Below are 18,854 nucleotides of genomic sequence, written 5' to 3' on the forward strand. Positions count from 1 at the left end.
TTTATACTTATCTCTATAGCACTGACAATAATTGTTAGTTTTGAAGCGGCGTTGAGTCTAGAGCTGGCTGTTGTTGTGGGGTCAGACTGGAGCGCACCCAGGCATACCAAAGCTCCTGTTGTGAATCATCTTGTCTCATTCATGTCCTTGCAAATGCTATCATAATGTTTACTCATTCGTACTTACTCATTTAAGTTATGCAGCTCTTACATGGATAGTGATTCAGCATGTTTTTGAGTGCAAGATTTATAAAAGATACGTAAAGGTACTTTGTGTCATGGATCAGTTTTCCTCTAAACATTTCCACCAATTTGATTCATTACTCTATTTTTTGATGCAAAATATAACGGCTGTACTTTCCATATCTATAAAAGTGGCCAATTTTGGCATTATCATAAAGACAATTTTTGAGAATAATTCAAATGTTAGAATAATGTTGCTCACATATGCATTTGTTTACATTTTCATAGTCATACTATTTTTTCCTGCAGTTGTTCGTGATCTGTTTTAAAGTAACTTATCTTTTTTAGAATTTTGTATCCATGTATCAAAAATGCAGAGTATTTTTGTAAAACTAAACTTTTTGGTTTATGCTCATAGCACAGAATATATCATTGCTGGTATGTTTTCCTGAAATGAAGCGCAGGTTTATTGTGAAGTGCGTGACTGATATTAGTAATGTAATTAAGTGGACATCAAGCAAATATGTTGGAACTTAATTATACTGTTTATAAAAATGACTTTACCCAACCTGTATAACATAATACATGGGCTAGGTTTTTCTTGTGTGTTTGTTTTTTATGTCATGCATCTCAAATGGCACTTTGACTCATCCATTAACTGTAGATCAGGTTAGAGCGCAGTAGTAATGTTTCCAAGCATTCCAGTCCTCTTGGGGAGTTTAAGAGCACATGATGTTGCGGAAGAAGTGCGGAAAAGTAATGCCTCTTAAAGCCATACCAACACAGAAAGCCAACCTGTGACTTCAGTTTCATGAATGTACATTTTACCTCATGGTGTGGACATAGAGCTTGCTCTGCATCTGACATCGGACCAATTACAGTTTTAAAGAACATATATTTTGAGGGTGGGGGTGGCACCAACTGTCATTTGTATCACTGTACATTTTGTCAGATTGTTTAGTCTTGGATTTTGGTGTAATTTCATGTTTTTTCACGTCCAGTTTCATTTTGAGCAATCCAGGATGCTCAGTCTGACTCTTCGAATAGCCACTACCACCTGAAACAAAACATGTGAAACATTAATTTAAAAGGTGGTGAAGATAGCACACAAATCTTTACAAAATATCAGTTTTGTCCTTCAGTCATGTAATGAATATCCATGTATATTTAAATGTGAAATATACTGCAGGGGTATCTTGAATTTCAATTGTGATGCTTTCAACAGAACTTTGTGTGCCTTGATAACTTAACTGTTACTCTGCTGTGTTTACTGGTGTCCCTTTCGTGTCATACTATTTGGCTCCTTGTCCTTTTTATTCTCTAGGACTGTTGAACATCAAGACACCTTTTTGTGATGTAATCTTTATTTCTAAACACAAGCATTACCATAGCCCATACAGATATATTTTATTTGTACAACATCGTGCAGCTTCACCAGTGAATTGTCAACTTGTTTGTTACTTTCTGTTGAAAATGTTTTTCATGCCTCATGAGATTTGTACATGTGAGGTAAAAGGGACGAGACCGTGGAGATTGTTTTATGGAGAGCTATCTTGTGTTGATGTGCTTGTCAACATTACTATTGTTGCTGTGAACTGCTTGATCAAAAGGAGCAACCATGATAAATTAACTGTTAATTGCCAATAGTGTGAGCTGTATCTTGTGTGTACTCAGTTAGCTCACTTTTCCTAGTTCGCTTTCTATTTCACATTCTCCAACAGTTTTGTTGTATCCGTTCTGTGTAGCTTGAGCTTTAGTATCTAGCCTTAAGACCCCGCAGTCGGGATAAAGGTCAACCCCAGTGTGTTATCATACATCTGAACTATTATTAACATGTACTTTGCCTTGGTCTGGACATTTGTATACTCTTCTGTTTATATCTGTAATCCTGCTGCTACATTAAATGAATTAATAAAAATTAAAACGTATGTGTTTTTTTTCTCATAAGTGAATAGTTCTGAAAGTTTTATATATTAATCTTCTCAAGCAAATATTTCACATTACTAAATGTATTCTTATCTTCACAAGGCTATATATGAAGGAACAACAATTATAAAACACTTCTGCTTCAGGTATTTGTATCGGCACAAATGCATTACAAGCATCAGGACACAGCTGGTCATAGTTTACTCGTTCTTCTGTGTAGAACCTGTTGGAAGAAGGATATTGGATCTTCTGGGTCAAAAGCAACATGAAAGTCAGGTTTTTTCTTGAGAGCCAGGGCAGCGACCAGTATGGCAAACATGGCAGTGAGGCCCCATATGTGATACTGGCTTCCTGAATCAGCGTCCACAAAATGGAAAGAGTGCAGCATCCCCGTTGTCCCGGCAACACCATGGGTGGCATAGTGGTCCTTGTCGCTGGTGAAGAAGTCCAGGGGGACAGTGAACACAGCACTGACCTCAGCTGGGTTTGGACAGGGACAAAATGACTCGTCTATGAAGCCAACCACCGGGGTCACCAACAAACCGCTCTGTTAAAAGAGATAAAAATAGAGGTGGGAGGGGGGCATGTGAAATAGATGGACCAAAATCAGCTGATGCGTTTGAAGCAAGCGGCAAACTCTTTGTGCAGAGCCGGGAGGCCAATAAGGAAGTGCCTCAAACTGCAGTCCATCTAGTGGCCAGTAGGAGCAGTCTGCAGAAGGGAGCAATTTCCATAGACCCCCATGTTAAAATGACCAACTTTACAGCAGAAATAAATGTTTACATCGTGGTTCAAGAAAACATATTCTCTGTATAGTAAGATTCCTCCTTCATGACAACTGTGTGGGGGGTGCATTGTTTTATAACACAATCCTTTTAGTTATATTAGGTCTTAAAGTTTTTTTAAGATCTGCTCATCTCTCATCAAAATAATATGCTACACAGGGGCGGACTGGCCTGTGTTTTCTGGAGAATCACAGAACGGACGATCGTCCTTATTATTATGCCGTTCAAACCAATTATTTAAATTTGTTTGTTGAATTCGGCATCATGTAAGTTGCGCTGACATGTCCCCGCAGCGAGGCTCCCCCTGTGCTCCTGTTGCAGTGGCGTTTTTATATGTATTGGGGCACAAAAAACTTAGATGTCTATATATAAGCTTCTGCAGTGACGTGCAGTGAGGTTCATGGCTGGTGAGGCACTGACTCTTCAGGTTTACAAATATTATATTTTGACCTAAATCAAAATATGTTATTTTCAAAAGCTTTTTTTGTCTGATGCTTCGATTAATTTTAAACAGACAGTTCAACAAAAGGATACCCAAAAAATGTAATTTTATCATTTAAATATTGAATTGTTCTCTCTTAGTAAGATCCCATTTTCAATAAAATTGCGGTCTTACCTTGACTTGAAAATGAAGTCCATTTGCCTATCCTTCTGGACAAAAATCTATTACTTTTTTGTAAAATTCCTCCTTATCTTTTTGTAGTTTCAAAAGTCGAATCATAAATCTAATCGATAGATTTATGATTAGAAAATTATAAAAGTAGGGTAGACATGTGGATATTATCCGGCTGAACGTGCATTTATCTAACAGGTACGTTTCCCACAGATCTTATTTCGAGCTGTTTTCTAAAATCCTATGGAGAAATCTCATTGCTTTTTTGTCGAGGGAAGCCATGCGCAGCTTATTTCCGGGTTTTAGGCATGGTTTTAGGACGCGTCACTCTCTCTCGTCTCCTCTTCACGCATCATACTTTTTGCGGCATACGTACTTACAGCCAATCAGCTCTGAATTATGTGAGATGACGTATGGTGGGGATGGCAGCTCAGTGCCCCTATGGTCATTATTTTTTTGCCACACATTAAATAGGAAAATACTCTGAGCATGCGCAGTGTAGTTTTGACAGTCACCATTCAGTAGAGGGAGGGGCATGATCGGGTTTTGTCCCACATGGCTCTAAACCGCTCAATAGGCACACACTGTTGACACTAATTAGAAGAACACAGACTAAAACAGCAATGTACAGACAAATCAGATGATTAAACATGATCTTAAAATATATATATGTTTTTTTTTGACCAGTCGCCACTGTCCTGTTGACAGTTCACGAGCGTCAAACTCCTCCCGTCGAACTAAAGAGTTCTCATGAACCTTTGTGGGAAAAGTACTGCGGTTTGTATGCGCCTAGGGACTGAAAAGGGGGTGAAAAGGTTCTCATGAACTAAGTTCTAGTTCCGTTTTTTTTTATGTGAACAGTGGCGGAGCTGGGGGGTGTCCAATGTATGTCGCCCAGTTTTTCAAAGAAAAGGTGGGTGTGATCTATGAGTGGAGGAAATGTGTCTGTTAGCTACGCGTAGTCCATTGTAAATAATAATTGTTATGTTTTTTTTTTACTAAGCTGACATTAAATACTGTTAATATCTATACAGGTTTTTAATTTCACTCCTCTTTTAGCTGACATTTAGTAAATGCAGGTACATTTTTAGCAGCGATTCATACTAAATCAGTTGTCCCTCCCCCTGGTGCCAGGACCAACAGATCCATCTCTAGACTTAGCAGCCCTGTCCCCCCATAAGTGTTATATTTTCACAGCTCAGTGTCAGTAAATATTGTGCAGTTAGTATTGGACTACAAGATAGATGCAAGCCTGTACAGGTAGAGTTATTTAAAGCATAAATGAGTTGGTTGGGTTCTGGAGGTGTGGTTACAGCAATTGTGCTTGGTTGGCGTGGCCTGGACCTGATGGTGGGGCCCAATGTGATATATTTCCATGGAGCCCAAAATCCCTGGCGTGTATGGCCAGAGGGCAGGACCTATAAACANGTTCCCACTTGACAGTTAACGGAAAGAAACAAAACAAAACAACAACACCAAAACATCTCATAAACAAGGAAAAGTGCAACACCCTCATCTGAGTCCTACTGGAGTAGAAGGGGGAAAGCGGCACATAATAATAATAATAACAATAATAATAAAAATAATAATGGAACCTGCAAATAAAAAAACAGACATCACAAAGACTTACCAATGCAGGACCAGAGTACATCAACTTATTTATTCATCATGACAAGAAGACAAGAAGATCCGGTGAGGAAGAGGAAGAAGATGAAGACTAGCTGCTGTATCACATTCACCAGTAAAAGGGGAAGTTATCAGAGAGCCTAAGTGATTCACTCATTTGGATTCACCTACCTCTGTTAACACCTGAAGGCTCTCAAACTTCTCCAGCCCCGAATATTACTCGTGTCCTTCCCCAATTTTGTTTTTGTTGATCTCTAAAGGTTGTTTTTTATCTTCCATTATTAATGTGTGTCTGCGTGTTTTGTTCTGTCGGGATTGTTGTTTTAGTGATGTGCATATTTTTGGGAAGGTCCGCCACGCTCTACGGGCCACAACAAAGAGACGCACAGTAATGAGCTCTCGTGGCGCTGGGGGGGGGCACACACATTCACACAGAAACACACACACACATACATGAATGCATGCATGTATGCACACAAATACACATGTATACATGCACAGGCAGTGGGGTAAAAAGTGTATAGCACACACTTTTATACACACACACACACACACACACACACACACACACACACACACACACACACACACACACACACACACACACACACACACACACACACACACACACACACACACACACACACACACACACACACACACACACACACACACCCTTAAACAGTGCTTCATCCAGAAGCACTTTTAAAGCAGGTGAAATTGCAGGTCTTACACTGTGAACCTGCCTTTCATGAACACCACAGCTCATTTCTCACACACACACACACACACACACACACACACACACACACACACACACACACACACACACACACACACACACACACACACACACACACGACCTGTGTTACAGTGTATACGAGTGTCTAGGGCCTGACAGAAAGGCACGTTATGAAAGCAGTAATACAGCCATGTCTATTTAAATTATTCTAAAAACAACAACAACAAAAACTAAAATCTCTTGGAACAAAAAAAGGGTTTAAAGCACAGAAACATGCAGAAATTAATAAATCGACAAGCTGGAGGTTCAGTGGTCCATGTCTGCCCTTCTTGCCCCCTTGGGGGGGAATTTGCTCTGGACACGAAATACAGAGATGAATTAAAATGATGGAAGTACATGTGATGATAAAAGGAACAAAGAGTTGCCTCAAACAGCTGAACGGGAGATCACTGACAGATTAGAAATGGCAAAGAAGAAAAAAATCTGAAAATCACCGGGTTAATAACACACTATCTCAACTCCCCCCGCCCCCCTCCACCTCACCATCCCTACCCATCTCTTCCCTCTTCTGTTTTTTTTTTTTCTGCTGGCGTTTGCTGGTCAGCAATAATCAAAAACCACTTTCTGTGGGCCGGATTAGTTTAGCCCCCCCTCAACGCCCCCCCACTCTCCCTTCTCCAGCTTAGCCCACTGGACCAGGGCGATGTGTGTGTGTGTGTGTGTGTGTGTGGGGGGATGGGTAGTTGTGTGTGTGTGTGTGTGTGTGTGTGTGTGTGTGTGTGTGTGTGTGTGTGTGTGTGTGTGTGTGTGTGTGTGTGTGTGTGGGGGTGTGTGTGTGTGTGTGTGTGTGTGCACATGTGTGTACGTAGCAGCACATGCATTGACAGAGGTGTGGGGTGTACACTATGGGGGGGGGGGTGTCTTATCAGGACTCTGCTTCTGGAGACAGACGCGCGGCAGCAACGATTGCTTTAATACACACCCACATGTACACGCACACACAACCACACACACCTTAACAAAAGGGCTTGGCAGTAATGTGATAATGCCAGGGTTAGCAGTTAGCCAGCTAGCTAGGGAGGGAGGACAGAGTGCAGTTTTGTTTTTGGGGAGGGACGAACGTGTCGGCACATACTCTGACTTTTTACTAATACCTACAAAACACCTCCAGATCAAGCTGCCTCAATACACACTTTTATGAGAGATTATTAGACAGAAACAGCAACGATGTAGAGAGTAAGAGGCATATTTAGACAAAAGGCCCGTGTTCCCATGGTGACTACATTCACCTGTTGTGTCCAAAGATACAAAGCCAGAGTTGGGCCAATATTCATCATTTACAAACTGCATTAGGCCAAAGGTTAGGGCACGTACAAGTATCATAGATTCTGATAGCGGGTAGTTAACTAATTTAACTACCGAAATGAAAGTTTCATTTTTGCTAGATTCAGGCAGTTTGTGAAGTAATCTCTATAGACAGAAGTCTGCAAATGAATTAAGAAGCAACAGGTTAAGATTTTCTTATTTGGAAGACTCCTGGTCTCAAATCAAAGTTAATTTGTTGTCCGAGAAGTATTGACACACAATGTTTCAGCGTGCCATCAGATGGGAATTAGACAATGATATGGGACGACATGCTACTGCCTTTCTTTGTCTGTCTTTACTTTCTCCTTCCGACTCTCACTTCATCTTCTCACACCAGTCTTAGTGCATACAGAATCTCAAAGGCACACACACATTACTCATGCACATCAATGCGTTGACTGTACCTTGATTTCAGAGGGTGAGAGTTTGTCTGTTCGCCTGCCAGTCTCCGGGGTCTCCTGGTTCTTTGGGTTGAGGTAGACTGCAGCCACCTGGCTCTGCTCCAGGAAGGACAGCAGGATCAGCCGATCGCTCAGCACCGCTGGGAACAACAGCATGATCATTAATGTCAAGATTAAAAACAACAACAACAACAACATTACATTACATTTAGCTGACACTTAAATTGAAAGCCACTTACAATAAGTGCAATAAACCACAAAGACACTAACTCAGAACAACAAGAAAAGTGCAGGTACTGTACATTCGCTTCATAATAAGCCAAATCATTGAAGTGCTGGTGCATTCAAATAAACTCATGAAGACCTCCATTTCTATTCTTATTTTTCTGATTTAATGGCCAAGGTAAAGGTGAAACAGTCCTGAGGTCAATGGGGAGCTCATTCCACCATTTTGGATCCGGGATAACAAAGAGTTGTGTTTTTGTTGAAGTGTACCTGGGTCAAGTAAGGGTGTAGACAGCCCATTGACCCATGCATAACGATAGCACATGCTGGGGTGTATGGTTTGATCCTCTCCTGGATGTGGGACGGACCGGATCCCCTCACAAAAGGGTAGGCCAGTACCAGTGTCTTAAAGCGGATTTGGGTGTGTAGGGAGTGCAGGAGGGGTGTAGGATGGGAGAATGTAGGTAGATTGAAACCCAGTTGAGCTACATCATGTTGAGATGACAGTTATAGAGTTCAATATCTCTTTTCAAAGACATCAACATATTCAATGGTAACTAAACAAACTTTTCTGAACAGAGCCTAGCCTTTTGTCGTTATCCTCTAAATGTCCCTCTCTCCTTCCTGCTTCCTCCTTTCCTTACCACTGCCTCCTTATTCTTTGTATCTCCTTCTTCCTGTTCTCTCCTCTCTTCCCCTGTCAGTGTACTGCAGGCTCTAAAGGCCTTTTTGTGGTAGAAGAACACACTTGATCCTGTTCAACTCTTCAGGAGCTGCATGGAAACGCTGATTAGCAATTAAGCCCCCCTCTCCTTCAAATTAATCTGTTTATGAAACCAATTAAATGGAAAGTAGGGGGGGTTGTTACACATGTCTCTCAGATATCCTGCTTTGAGTTGAACGAGTAAGGCTGCACCCCGAGATTTAGAAATCTAACCGCCAATTAACCACGGCATGTGTGTATTTATAAAACGTGCGGGTATTGGTATGATTACACTTCAAATCATCCTGTTGTGTGAACATTTCAAATTAATATGCAAATATTTACGAGGGAAGTGAAACATCGCATGGAAATACAGAAAAACTAGCAACTGAAATCAGGTCAATGGAGTCGGTGTGTCCTTATGTTGACGTTGGATTAGAAATCATTAGTAAAGAGAACTGGTCCAAGGCTTAAACAAAAAGCAGCCATTAACGAAGCATTGGCTCTTTTTCTAAACAACGCTTAGTGCAATAGTAAGCGTCTTTGTAATAGATTACAGTCAAATCAAGTTAAATGCAGTTTAGTATTGATCTCTACGGGTGTCTATAAACGGGATTACATTTAATCCCATTCATTCCCAAATGAAGGAGGGGATATGAAACCAGGCTGTGGCCCAATCTGGGACCAGGTGGCTGATTTGGCATTAAGGGCCAGACCTTTATGACACACACACACACACACACACACACACACACCCTCTAGTCTTGACACAAGCATACATGCACAGATAGCAACATATACATTCATACATGCAACCATGCTTTATGATTTCTCAGTTACACCCACAAGCATTATATAAACCTTCAACATGTTGAAACACGCACATAGACACACAGACAGAAAGACACAGACACACACAGCCCTAAATCCATTTAATGCCATCTCCTCAGCAGCATGTTGACATAAGAGGCCAATGGGCTTAACCAAAGCACATTTAAACATGGGTAAATGAAACGGGCTATGAAAAATCACTTAAGGATGCTTAATCGCGGAGCATATGCTCAGCTTGGCCCAGCCATCGGCCAAAGGAAGCCGGTAATACTTTGATGGTGTAAAATATGTGTAATCTACAGCTCTGTATGATGCAATCATGGTGGAAACGGGAAGGTAGCCGGCATTGAGCATACAAACTTTAAGGGAGGACAGTAAGCCGGCTTTGTCACATCGTGAAACAAAAAACAGTTCTGGCTGCCGTCGCTCGTTGTCTCAGGGACAAACACGCAGCAGGCCTCACATTCAACCGGATCCATGCAAATCAGGAAGAGGATTTACTGCAGCGTTCACACACTGTAACCCAGTGGCGAACCGTCAGGGCCTTCAAGGTATTCAGAGAATACCCTGGAACACTCAGATAAACAAAACATCGATTTAATTTTATAAATAAAATGTATGTAAAATGAATAAATGAGAATCCTATCTGTGTTGTTGATCTGTAATATTACAGTGTTACGTTGATTTGTTTGTCCTTCTCGGACCATGCACTACGCATTACAGTGGTTTTGTGTTAGAAAAGAAAGCAAGGCGGCGGCGGGGGGTGTGTGTGTCTACAGAAGGTCCAGTTGTGATAGACACGGTTCGCCACTGTATAATAGTGACTTCAATGCCACCCCAAAATGATCACTGGTTCCATCCTGGCCACCCCACCGAAAATGTCCTGGCTCCACCACTGGGTGTGAACGCACATTTTCGGAACTATATCAGAACTATAGCTACTGGGAAAAGTACTCCGGTGTGAAAGCGCCTTATGTGCAGAATCCTATGGGTGACGTAACGGAAACTATGTCCATTTATACAGTCTATGGTTTGAAGGGGTAATTGTTTGCACTGGCCTACCTTATTGATGATAGGGACCAGTCTACAGACCACCTGAACATCTTCAGGTGGGAGACCTATCTCCTCCTCGGCCTCTCTCAGAGCTGTGTCCACATCATCTCTGTCACTGGGGTCTCTCTTCCCACCCGGGAAACACACCTCACCAGCACTGGTCCGCAGCTGCAGAGACACAAAAGGACTGTTTTACAGCACTGCATGCATAGGCAGCATAGCACAAAGATATAATAGAACATTAGAAATTCAAACATGCTTTACCTCTTTACAGGCTACTCTTCTGTTGTGTTTATTTCTCAAATAATGTTAATAATAATAATGTTCTTTGATTTTCAGAAAACTATAAACCAGCTGTTTATTTAACTGGTTCCAACCATAGGTCCCAACATTTGTATTGTGTTATGCAATGGACTCAATCAGAGACTATTCAACTGAGGCATAATACTCTTATACATTCAGATCAAAACAGTTGACAGCAGGCTCTCTGAGCTGAGTACACCCACAGTTGACCCTCACTTGTTACCTCTTTTGATCGCAGGGTCATCATGGTGTGCAACTCTCCATTCTTCACCATCAGTGGGATCAGCACTGAGGCTTTGGGTAGCACCGGTAGAGAAGATAATTTGTTCCCGATGTCAAACTGCTCTAAAATGGCTATGATGTCCTCTTTAACATGCATTGTAGCAGATGTTTCAACGCAGAAACAGAGTGGATGACAGGAAAAAAAGACTAACGGACAAACTATGTAAAAATGCTCGAGTACAGCATGAAACTGCGGGTTGTCAGGTCCAACGGAGTCTAAACAATCAAATATTAACTAGTGTCTGGTAATCAGTAACTATGCAGCATGCAATGAACAAGTTAGTTTATCATAAATAAAACTTGAAATAAAACTGAGGTCCATTCGTCCCACATATTCTACGTCACACGGTGGACTGATAAGCTAACGATAGCATGAGGAACTGCTAACATGGTATCTGGGATAACAAATGTAACTAACTAAAATGTCTTTAAGAGTCATTTCGTGACTTCCCGTATGTCATTCGACAGGTAAGTCAAATATATCACTTCCGAGACGTGAGTAGACTACTGTACCTCGAGGCCGAGAAGTTTCATAACAACCAATCGTCACAGTGTGCGACGAACACAGCCAGTTAGCCACAAGCATTGTAGTGACGAATTTGACGTCGATTTCACATTTGCATCTCAAAAGTAAAAAACGAGTCTCATAAATAGGAATGCAAAGAGTATCACATGGATAGAAGCCACAGTTAAGTATTTTAACATAAATATAACTTCAGGGAAAAGTGAAAAAATACAATCTCAAAACTAAGAATCAAGGTTTCACAAGATTTGTATTGCTGTAAACAGGTCTTCGATGAAAGCATGAATAAAACATAACGTTACAGTAGGCCTACATTCCAAGTCAGTCATATTATGGCATAATGAGAGGAAATATCTGCATTATAAGTCAAAAAAACATTACAATGAATTGAAGGCTACTTACATTTGACTCACAGCTCACTTAACATAAAAGCCGTAATTAGCCTGAGACTTGTGACTTGAACAAATAAATTACATTCTTCTATCCATCTCAAAGATAAGACAGCAGGCAGTCTATACACATGTAAATAAATAAATAAAAATTTAACAACCAAAATATGTGTAGTATACATAACTGATCCCATGTATTTTAATTAAGGGACAAAAAGTTCTAAGTTATTTACAACCCACATGTCACATTTTGTGGATTTGTATGTAGAAAAATAAATAAGTTTCAAAACACAGCAAAGCTAATGATGGGCATCACAGTGGTCCGAGTCTTCATTGATATCAGCCATCGCCTCTCCAGCACTTCTGCTCACACTTTGTACTTCTCCTTGGCTTGATCATTCAGTATACAGATGTGCTGTGAACGGGTAAAATAAATCAGTGGACAGTGCATGTTTTTTCATTACATTCTCTGCATAGAAATCACCTCTGGCTGGCAGAGAACTCTCTGCTCCATAGTTTCTCTTGGAATAAAACCACATTGTACATTTATATAATCTGTTCTATATTTAATAGTCTACCTGTCATATATTTATGTACCTGTATATATGTATGTATACATAATACCTTGTTAATTCAACATGTATATTTTCTACTTTCTTGTTTATTTTTAGTCTTTGAATTTTTATTGTACAATGCCATGTCTTTTTTATGCTGCTACAACACAAACATTTCCCAAATTGGGATCAATAAAGTACTATCTTATCTTATAGTTCATCATTTGGGTTTTTATTTTTTAAAATTTGACTTTTTGTGCAGTTGCTAGATACAAGTGATGGCACTGAGGTCACGTCCTGTTTAATTTGTACTGCTTGAAATGTACTTTTTCTAAGATTTAAAAAAAAATAATGATAAAGTGTTTGGTATCACTCCATCACAATACATTAAAAACATGCTTGATTTCAGCCAGCTGATAATGGAAACTATTCTTTCAACAAAACAGTTAAACTAGTTTTGCATTTTGAAACTGCTAATATATTATACTATGAGAATCAGTGAACAACTGTATACGATTAAATGATAACATGGCATGGGTTATCTGTCCTCATACCCCTTATCTAAAATCATCTACACCAGCAAACTTACACTGAGATCTCTGAAGTACTCATTGTAGTCCAAAGCATAGCCCACCAGAAAGGAATCTGGCACCTCAAAACCAATATCTGAAATAAAAACAGACCATTACTACCACTGTGAGGCACATAAAAAAACTGCTTATTTCAAGTGCAGTGGAAGTTAAACTCTCTCAACTCTACTCGCTGATCTAAAATGAGATGTGGAAACATTTACTGTGGTCTGAAACTCTGTGGTGAACTAATAGATGTTGCTCTTTTAATGTCTCTTTGAGGTTGTACTTAAGCTGTCACAGCCAGTGGGAAGTCAAAATGCTTACAGTAACAGCTGTCCTTAAGGGACAATCTTAAGGGGATTATACAACACAAACCTAAAAGCATTACATAATCAGAGACGGTGTGAGCAGGGGGTTATCAGGAATGCATTAGTGCATAAGTGCCAGGCTCGGCTACATTTGGAGTACATTTTCCGGAAATAACTGTTAATCCTGCATGGAAAAAACAGTTTGATTAAATAACACTTCTCCAGCCCTTCCAGCAAACAAACATACAGCTCTGAAAAAAATTAAGAGACTACTGCAAAATTATCAGTTTCTCTGGTTTTACTATTTCTAGGTATGTCTCTTGATTTTTTCCAGAGCTGTTCGTGTGAGCATAGCATGATCACTGCCATACAATACTAAAATCCATAGTTAACTTAGTGCAAAGCGAGGCACTCACAGTCTGGTCTGTACCCTGAACTCCTCGGGGTCCTCTTCACCAGGAGGCTACAATTACAAACAAGGAAAATACAGGATATAAAAAACAAAGGCTCTGTAAAGGGAAATTGACATGCTAAAAAGAAAGAACAATTGTCACCACAACATATTCAGTGCAAGTTTTAAACCTGACTGATTGGTACACCCTCACTACATCTTAATTAATGCCTGCCACGGTTCAAGATCAACCTCTTTGTGTGAAGCTTATTTTACACGTGTGGATGCAGAGTAAAGGCTAAGTGGGGCCAATGAATAGAGGTTGCCTGTCCTAAAGCTTAACTCACAGAAAGAAAGCGTTCTGTGAGAGTGAATGATTGTCTTTCTCTATGCTATATGTGTGTATGTTAGTGGCCCTGACCTATCAATGGTCTACTTTGCATCTTGCCTAATGTCAGCTGGGATTGGCTCAAGCTCCTGCAAAGTATAGGCGGTTGTAGCAAAGGGATGTTCTTTCTGGACGTGTGATCTGAGCTCAACAGCCCTATCATTTTACATAAACAAGGTTCATAATAGTCTCAGATATAGCTGTTTACTGTATTTTCACATAGACTTTAAGCTTTTGAAATATAATCCTTCAATTATTTTAGCACCACAATTACAATTTCATTCAGCGCTGTTGTTTTAGTGTGGCAGCAGAAATGTGAGCAGAAGTTGCACAGCCTCAGCAGGAAGAGGAACTATCTGCATGGCGTGATACCACAATGACTAAGTAGAATAATTGTTTTTTTTCAGTGTTTGAACTGAGTAAACTTGCCATTTAAGAATTGTATTCATAGTTCAGATAATAACTGTTATTCAGCAACATATTTGCTAAGTATAATTATAGGCTGAACATTAAATCAATTCAAATGAGCCTACCAAGACAACTAATTTTTATGCAAGCATCATAGGAAACCCGCGTTACTTCAACACATTTCCTGTTTCAACCAGCTGTCGGAAATACATCAGAGAAATGGCCTCTACCGCCACAGTGCAGTTAAATTAGTGCGACAGATTAACTCTTAAGCTGCTCCCTCCCTCCGTCACATTACATCTCTAATGCAGTCCTAAAGGAGAGTGTCCATTAGACATGTTACAGTGGAGGTATACAACTTGGTCTGTAAAGTGTCTAACGGTGCCTACCTTACAACTTTAACCATCTTGGGATTGCATTCACTCAGCAGGGAGAGTAGCGTCTGCATGGTTCTTCCTGTCTCCACGATATCCTTTTTATAAAGCAGGACACAGTAATTGGTTACATTAGGGTGGAGGCAAACACACACAAAAAAAATCAACTCAGTATAGAGCCTCAATACAGAATAAAGAAGAAAAGGTCTTACCTCGACAATCAAAACATTCTGTGGGGGAAAAAGGACAGTAGATAAGCTATGCAATTATATAACGTGTGCAGTTGAGGTATTTCTGTCTGAAAAATCAACAGTAGACCAACCTTGCCTGAGAGACTGGACAGCTCATCCCCTCCTATGACTTTGACACTGTTTGTTGACTTGTCGTTCTGGGGAATACAAAGCAAAAACAACATTATCCATCTCAGTGAGTTTACAGATCCGATCCTTATTACATAAAAAGGCTGAACAATTCCTCTTAATTAGGTTGACATTATTGTGGTGCTCCAGAAATGTCACTTATTGTATTCTACAGGGGAAAAATATATATATTTGATACAGATTCAGACATTTACAAATGTGATCATTGTAATTTGAGAGGGATGATAAGAAATGATCATTCCCTCCAATATAGTGAATTATATCACAAACGCTTTGAATACTGCAGAGGAGATTGTTCTCATTTGTATCGCACACCTCACATCATCAGAATTGGTTCTTGGTAATTAAATGAGCAAAGGCAGCTTACACGGTAACTCTTCACCCTGATGAAATCCACTGTCAAGGGGACTGATTTATCGCTGTTCTGGTTCAGGGCTTTGATGTAGTCCAGCAGGTCTGCGAAGAACTTGTATCCTCCTTTTAGCACACACAGAGCTACGATGTGATGTCCCCCCATGTCCTGGATAATATCCCGGGCTAGACGCTCTGTCCTGGGTGTGGTAGGTGGTAAACACAATAGAGAAGTCAGGGAGGGAGAGGAGGAAACAGTAAATTAAAATTCAATGGTGACTGCAGTACAGTATTGGCCGAGGGGATATGCCTTACATGAAATTGCACTTAAACCTAATTGCCTACAATGCATTTCACAGCACTGCACTGGATTCAACCCCAACCTCCCAAATCCACATTCAAATAAGCTTCAGGATGTGGGCTACAGTGATTTGTCAAACAAATACAGTAAAGTGTACTTAGCACAAACCAGTATGTGTGTGTATCAGAGAGCCTGACGACTTAAGAGAAATATGACTTGTTTTCATTGTATGGGGGATTTACCTGTCCATGATGAGTCCATGGGGGATGATCACCTTTTCCAAATCGTTCTCATAATGTCTGGGGACGCAGAAATGGTCCAGATCATAGCCTTTCTCATCATCAGCGATCTGGAAGAGGAAGAAGCAGCCTCTTTAACAAAAACGTTTGGCACTGACAGATAACGTTTGATCACAGTGAAGCCTCTCGGCCACCTGTTTATCCCCGCACACACATGATTTGCAATGTATGGGACATCAGACGCTCATGTGGCGGAGCGAAACACTTAAATAATGATTGCAAAGCTAATGCCACCTGCCGTCTATCAAACAAGCCTACGGTGCAGAACCACACCCTGACAATTAACAAGTTAACAAACAAACACCCCAAACCCAGCAGCCTCACCTCGAGGAACGAAGCCATGTTGCCGTGTTGTTCAGTCGCAGTGAAATGTGTGAGAAGTCATGCTCAGGTCCGGAGAGAGAGGGAGGGAGGGAGGAGGGTTTATGGACTGGAGGAGGCACGAGCTGCTCTGCTCCTCACCGACTGCTGCTGACCGTGCGCGAGCAGTACGCGGTGTCTCTCTGCCGGGGGGTTAAACCCGTTACGTCACAATCCAGTTTACCTTCCCAATAATCTTATTTGCCATACACAACCTGGGTTTTACAATGCGCTATACTGGTCACCACTACAGCTGCTGCATGTCTGTGTAACTGTGGCAGCAGAGAGCAGTTTGGAGAAGCAGCAGATGACGCAGTTTTAAAAATATACCTGATGACAGATCCGCCTCCTCACTAAAAGCACTGCTCTCTGTGCAGCTGTGCTCTGCAGTACGTTTACTGTACTGCGTATGCGTACTTCCTATACATTGTAACCAGAATACACCAACAAACCTACCCCCTATTATAACAATTAATTAAACTACCTATTATATTAATATGGGCTAAATATTATTTTTCGTTGTGCTTCCTTCTATTATGGTGTACTACATAGTTGATGAAAGCAATTGCCCATTAGTTTACGAGCTGTATTCCTATTAATAGGCTCTGTTCAATGCAGCTTTTTAATACAACTAAATTACTTCTAATAATCTACAATTTGGCAATCAATTAGTTAATACTGCCATGGGACACACACAAAACCTATTTGTTCACTGCTATTTTTGTTATAAGTGGCCCTCTCTCCAAAACTCCAGGTTCAACAAAATCTGCCTACAGGCATGTTTTATTATACAACAATTAACCAATTGTTTTTGTTTTGAGAAAAACAGAAAAAAGATGTCAAACTGCCAAAAAAAACACTCATTTTAATATGATCCCAATTTAATGAGTTATACAGAAACAAAACATTTTTTCCATCTTACAAAAAAAGCAATCCCAGGTGTTATATAAGATCAAGGTCATGGAAACTATGAAAACAGAATAAACATGTTCTCATAGCTCAGAAAAACCAAAGACGCAAACATCATCATCTCTGTACGATAATAACAGTCTTTATGAGTGCCACTTGTGAGCGGGAGGTCAAATCTCAAATGACACCATTCCCCATATAGAGTCCTACTTTTAGCCTGAGACCCAAATACAGAGCTGTGACTGTGGGCAGAAAGTAGAGCACATCCAGGTGAAGGCGGCATCATTTGAGAGGAGACCTTAACAAGGAGAACACTCATTTCTTCTTCTTCTCATCTTTCTTGCCAACATCAGCCTTCTCCTTCTCCTTGTCTTTGTCCTTATCATCCTTTTTCTCTTTGTCGTCTTTCTTCTCTTTCTTGCCTTCCTCCTTCTCCTGTCCTTCTTTCTTTTCTGCGTCTCGGTTGGAAATCTTGTTGTTGATTAGGTTGTGAAGAGCCACCACTGAGCGTATGAGCGAGGCCAGGTAGACCACCAGCATCTGGTCGTTGGTCTTAAGGTAGAAGGCTTTAGTGAACTCCTGCAAAGACAGAAACATGATTTTAAGCATCACAAAACGTTGTCTTAAGCATGACAACAACCCATATCATTTTCATATGATATGAACAATAATCTGTGGCTAAATAATATTTAATAAGATTGGCAGCTTTTTTTAGGATGCAATTTTACAAAAGCATACAAAAAAAGGGACCAAAAAAGGGTTAAAGAGTGTTAAAACACAAATCTGGATATATATTTAGATATGAAACAAGCAGGTATGTTTGAACTACTACATGAAGTGTACTAGAGCAGGGGTTCCCAAACTTTGCCATGCCAAGGACCCCCATATAGCATTATCCTCTGGCGGGGACCCCCCTGTTGCAATTTTTTTTTTTAAATGATGTGTACAAGTGCCTCCCGATGGAGCATGCAGTGTGTTGCCACCACATTTGGGGCCTTCTGCCTGATCGAAGCTGTCACTCCGCTTTCTTTGCCTGTCATAGCCCCACTGCCCCATCTGAACACACACCCACACAACGAGACCAGTCAAGTCCGTTTGAGATGATGTACTCATCTAAAACTTGGAAAATGTCTCTTCATGTGGTCCTACCTTCCAGTGCTTTGCAAAATAATATTTCCTCAACAAAGTTGTCTTCTGAAATAAATCTGATGTACGCAAGCAATTCTGAGACATTTGCTACATCCATGCTCTCATCCAGCTGCAGAGCGAAACATTCACTAGCTCTCACTTGCTCCAAAAGCTGAGCAGAT

General features: G+C 40.6%; 3 protein-coding genes across 3 annotated transcripts in view; all 3 read right to left on the bottom strand.

Annotated features, from left to right (window-relative positions):
• Positions 1-16: 16 nt before the first annotated feature.
• nudt7 (nudix (nucleoside diphosphate linked moiety X)-type motif 7) lies at positions 17-11,659 on the bottom strand. The gene is made up of 3 exons (XM_010784038.1): positions 10,979-11,659; positions 10,462-10,620; positions 17-2,655 (listed from the first exon to the last, which is right to left on the bottom strand). Exons 1-3 carry the CDS (start codon positions 11,132-11,134, stop codon positions 2,302-2,304), a joined length of 669 nt encoding a protein of 222 aa, XP_010782340.1. The 5' UTR covers positions 11,135-11,659; the 3' UTR covers positions 17-2,301.
• Positions 11,660-11,791: 132 nt separating this feature from the next.
• Positions 11,792-16,940, bottom strand: hprt1l (hypoxanthine phosphoribosyltransferase 1, like). Its single transcript, XM_010784037.1, has 9 exons — positions 16,600-16,940; positions 16,219-16,325; positions 15,692-15,875; positions 15,267-15,332; positions 15,157-15,174; positions 14,960-15,042; positions 13,800-13,846; positions 13,093-13,169; positions 11,792-12,364 (listed from the first exon to the last, which is right to left on the bottom strand). The coding sequence occupies exons 1-9, from the start codon at positions 16,615-16,617 to the stop codon at positions 12,317-12,319; spliced, it is 648 nt and encodes a 215-aa protein (XP_010782339.1). The 5' UTR covers positions 16,618-16,940; the 3' UTR covers positions 11,792-12,316.
• Positions 16,941-17,480: 540 nt separating this feature from the next.
• psmd7 (proteasome 26S subunit, non-ATPase 7) overlaps positions 17,481-18,854 on the bottom strand; it is a 6,544-nt gene continuing 5,170 nt past the window's right edge. Inside the window, exon 8 of the mRNA XM_010784036.1 lies at positions 17,481-18,123. Within this exon, the coding sequence (XP_010782338.1) occupies positions 17,860-18,123 (264 nt within the window). The 3' untranslated portion in view covers positions 17,481-17,859. The remainder of the gene's footprint in view (positions 18,124-18,854) is intronic.

The sequence above is a fragment of the Notothenia coriiceps genome, unplaced genomic scaffold, assembly GCF_000735185.1.
Source record: "Notothenia coriiceps isolate Sejong01 unplaced genomic scaffold, NC01 NC01_scaffold00026098, whole genome shotgun sequence".
Lineage (NCBI taxonomy): Eukaryota > Metazoa > Chordata > Actinopteri > Perciformes > Nototheniidae > Notothenia > Notothenia coriiceps.